Source organism: Buceros rhinoceros, unplaced genomic scaffold (genome assembly GCF_000710305.1).
Source record: "Buceros rhinoceros silvestris isolate BGI_N320 unplaced genomic scaffold, ASM71030v1 scaffold21437, whole genome shotgun sequence".
Lineage (NCBI taxonomy): Eukaryota > Metazoa > Chordata > Aves > Bucerotiformes > Bucerotidae > Buceros > Buceros rhinoceros.
The window spans coordinates 44,622-48,758 of record NW_010420715.1 but is presented as its reverse complement, the minus strand read 5'-3'; the positions used below and the strand labels follow the sequence as shown (position 1 = coordinate 48,758).

Genomic DNA, 4,137 nt, shown 5'->3' with positions numbered 1-4,137 from the left:
GTAGTCTGGGAGGTTCCTGAATCGCCACGAGTTACATCGCCAGTCTGGGAACAAGAGAGGTGAGATTCTGGACACGTGTCCACAAAGGTACAGGGGTGCCTTAGTCGCTCCTTAATGTTGCTATTTTAGGACAGACCAGTGACTTGCAACTTGACTCCAGCTTTGTCAGCATCTTGGCCAATAGACGCTGTTCCCTCAGGGTGAAAACAATTCTGTATTATTGCTTAGAAGAGCGCTGGGCTGTCAACTGATGCTCTGCGTGACATACCTGGAGGGAGATGTTTGCCTGAGGGCGAATTTTGGCTGATGGCAGCTCCACGTAGGAATCCTTCCCGACAAAGTTGACTGTGATGAGCTTCTCGCACTTCTGCCCAGCAAAGCCAGCGAGGCAGCGGCAGACGGGCTCGTGGTGCGCGACGATGCACTGGGCCCCGTTCTGGCACTCATAGTTATCGCACGGGCTCGTCTGGAGAAGAACCATCGGTGGAGGAGTTTCGCAGAACAGTCCACTGTAGAATGCAAAGAAAAGAAAAAGCAGCCTCAATTACCACCATTTGTTAAGGAAGGAAACATTTTCGGACGCCAATGTTACACTACTGCGATTCAGCCTCCATGAGCCTGCTTTACTGTGTGAAAGCTGTACAGCACAGTGCAGAAATCCCCACGCTGCGACTGCGTGAGCCGCCTCAAGTGCTGACAGCACTCTGTACTGACATCGCACCGCTTATTTAGCTCTACAAGGTGCAGCAGTCTCTCTAAAATAGCTTCCATCCCACGCTGTGCCCTGCAGGGGCTCCCAGCAAAAACTGGGACCTGTTTAAGCCCAAACCTGAGATTTTCCCATCCTAGGCTTTGTGACTTGAGTCTACTTCTGCTGTTAGCAGTGGCAAGCAAGGGGCAAATCCTCTATTTATAGTGAATTCTACAGCCTCCTCATTTGGTTTACTGTATATCAGAGTGTATCACCAACAGATGGGCAACTGCTGAAAAGTCTCAGAAGCAATGCACAGATATCAGACTGTTCCCTGGGCAGCTTCTCTGAACTGTTTTTTTCTAACAGCATCAGGATCATTAACTATTTTAGCCGAGTTTGTGGTTGGCAACGTCCCTGATCAGAAAACACTAAGGAAGGGAAGCTCTCCCAGAGTCAGAGGAAGCAGAAAACCAACTGCCAGATCTGAGGACTTGTGAACGTGTATCCCATTCAGATGTGGAGGAAAGTGCTGTGGTTCAGTCTAACTGCATGAGAGGCTGAGCAAAACCCACAAGTGGGAACCTCTGAGGCTTGGGCCACACGGCCCAGGCGCGGCGGTGGCTCAGTCCCCAGGCTGCATTCCCGGGCTCAGCATGGCTGCATGCTTCAAAGGTTATTTGCTGGAGTGACTCAGCTGCGGTGAAATACCAACACCAGCAAAGGAGGAGGAGAAGGGAAAAGGGAGAAAGTGCAAAAAGCTGCAGTCATCTTCCACAGCGATGTCATGAGTCAGACTAAACTGCAGAAAGGAAGTGAAGGATCTCTGCCCAGTCCCCACACTGGGGCTGGGCAATCAATGGGTGCTGCAAAGGGACCGGGCCAGCCTCTCTGGCTGGCTGCACACAGCATGCCCCCACGCCTACCACGGTGCGTTGGTACACCATGGGGTGTGGAAAGGGGCCGGGCCCAGCCTCTCTGGCTGGCTGCACACAGAATGCCCCCACGCCTACACCCCGAACTGCTCATTGTCCAAAACCAACAGACCCTTGTCGTATTGATGGGAGCACATAAACCCTTTGCATCAAGTTCCGTGACTGCTCGAAACCGTGCAGACAGTAAAACGATGAAGAACTGGTGGCTGGTGAGTCGGGAGCGTGTGCCAGGCTGTGCCGTGGGGAACGCCATGGGGACGGCTGTGGCGAGGGCTGTGGGCTCTGGCTCCGGCACCACCTCTGTGTTACCCAGTGTCCGTCGGAGGACTGCGGGCTTTCCAGGAGAGGAGTGCGGCAGACCCTTTTATGCAGTGAGTAACCCGTCAGCCCACACCCAGAACAGTGAAATCCCACTTGTTCCAGTGGGAATTTCCTGCTGTTCAGGGAGTACTGGGTGGAATCATAGTACTCCTACAAAAACAAAGCAAAAAAATGCCTCAAGCCTCCCTCATCTCCAGTAAAGCAGGTGAGACTTGGAAGCTTGGTGAATTTCTAGGCAACCTTCCTGGATACAATTAAAACAGAAGCCCAATGCTACAGTAAACAGTACCCATATGGGATGTGCAAGAAGAGCAAATGAAACAGCCACAATGTGCTCAAGACCCTTCTTGCTTAGCCAGAGAGACCAGGAGCTGCTGCCTCTGTCACAGAAGGAAACGGAGACGGCTGCCTTCCTTTTTACATTTCCTCACGTGCAATTCTGCACAGAGTGCCACAGCTCTCTTTAGCACAGTGTGGAGTGAGCCCAAGCCTCAACCTGTCCCTGTTCGCCCAACACACACCACTCTGTCTGCCTCTGGGAAACGAGAAAAAGAGAGAAATACACAATGAAATACAGATGGGCTAAACCCTGAACTGCACCAAAAAGAGGGAGTTGCTCTGCTTCTCTATCATGTCTGAGAAGAGAGACGCGGGGTTTTACATTGCTTCTTTTACAAAAGGCAAACCTGAAACTTGGTCCTTGTCAGGATAAGTTGCATTTCAACGCTTTTCTTGTCGCGTTGCCCTAAACTTCCTTTACTCACCACGAGGCTGGAGTGATGTTTCCCAGCCAGCCTCCCCGTGCCCATCCCATCGCTCCCTCACTGCTCTAAGGGGCTGCAGTTAACAGGGACCCCTCACTGCCCAGGTGACACTTAGTGCTGTCAGTGGGCACCACCACAGGCTGCTAACACTGTCAGCAAAGGGTTCAGAGCGAGAGCAAAACACTCCCTGACAGCCAAGTGGTAAATGTCATCTACCAGAAGAGCGTAATCTTGCATGGGGACCAGCCGCTCTAGTCATTTAGACAAACGTATCTCAGAAGCGTACTCTGACAGGCGGTACTGCCGGCAATCAATAAACCCCAAACCCCATTTACTTTGCTCCAAGGAGTATTTGGAGGAGGTGTACAGGGTCGGCACAGGAGGCAGCAGTGGCATGGACGGGGAGATAGAGAAAATTGGGACTAAAGTTACACCCAGGAAGAAGGGAGGGGTGGGGGGGAAGGTGCTTTAAGATTTAATTTTTATTTCTCATTACCCTACACTGATTTGATTGGCAATAAACTCAGTTAATTTCCCCAAGCTGAGTCTGTTTTGCCTGTGACAGTAACTGCAGAGTGATCTTCCTGTCCTTATCTTGACCCATGAGCCTTTTGTTATTTTTTCTCTCCCCTGTCCAGCTGAGGAGGGGAATGACAGAGCAGCTTTGGTGGGCACCAGGTGTCCAGCCAAGGTCAACCCTCCACAATGGGACATTTTTGCCCAGCTTGATGTGTTTATCAAAGTAAATTTGTTCTTGGAAACAACTCTTGGTGAACACACCTGAACTATGGATCAGTTTTTAGACCAAGAGACTTTCTCTTCCTGAACGAGACCCTTTGCTGCAGCCCCTTGGCCATCCATCCCTTTCCTGGACGGGGAGGGCAGCGCCACAGGGGACACAGCACCACTCAGCAAGAGATGGTTCGGAGTCCCCTTTCCAGGAGAATAAGGGACTAATAACAAAATAGCAACCCCTTCATGAGAAGATAGCTGCACAGAAAGCTGTCCTGGCCAACCTACAGTAGTTAGCTGTCTATCAGCACGGCAGCCAGACCAGGGCAGAGCCGAGGAGCTGAGGACATATCAGCACCACGTCCCCAGTGCCAGCGGGCACTAAAGGGCACTGTCTGATTGGAGCACTTTCCTGATCAAAGCCTGCTTTCTTTTCGTGCGTGATCTCTCCCCAGCGCAGGGCTTTGCAGCTGGCTGGCAAAGACAGCCGGAGACCCCGCAGTGGGCTCAAACTAGGGTCGACCCCGCAGGTGGCCCTCACCCCTGGCCTGATGTCAGGGGTGATTGTTTTCCAGAGGCGACCGGCCCAGGCACGAGCTTTGTTCTACCTAATGCCAATCATCTTCTTTTGTCTGTAAGCAACAAGCAGAAAGCAGAAGGAAAGTCAGTGTATATAATTCTAATTTCGTGGAAG

General features: G+C 51.7%; 1 protein-coding gene across 1 annotated transcript in view; it reads right to left on the bottom strand.

The window, feature by feature from the left end:
- Positions 1–4,137, bottom strand: part of LOC104496317 (slit homolog 3 protein-like) — a gene marked incomplete at its 3' end in the record, with an annotated part of 50,811 nt that overhangs the window by 2,225 nt on the left and 44,449 nt on the right. Inside the window, exon 7 of the mRNA XM_010139409.1 lies at positions 269–509. Coding sequence (XP_010137711.1) covers positions 269–509 — 241 coding nt within the window. The remainder of the gene's footprint in view (positions 1–268; positions 510–4,137) is intronic.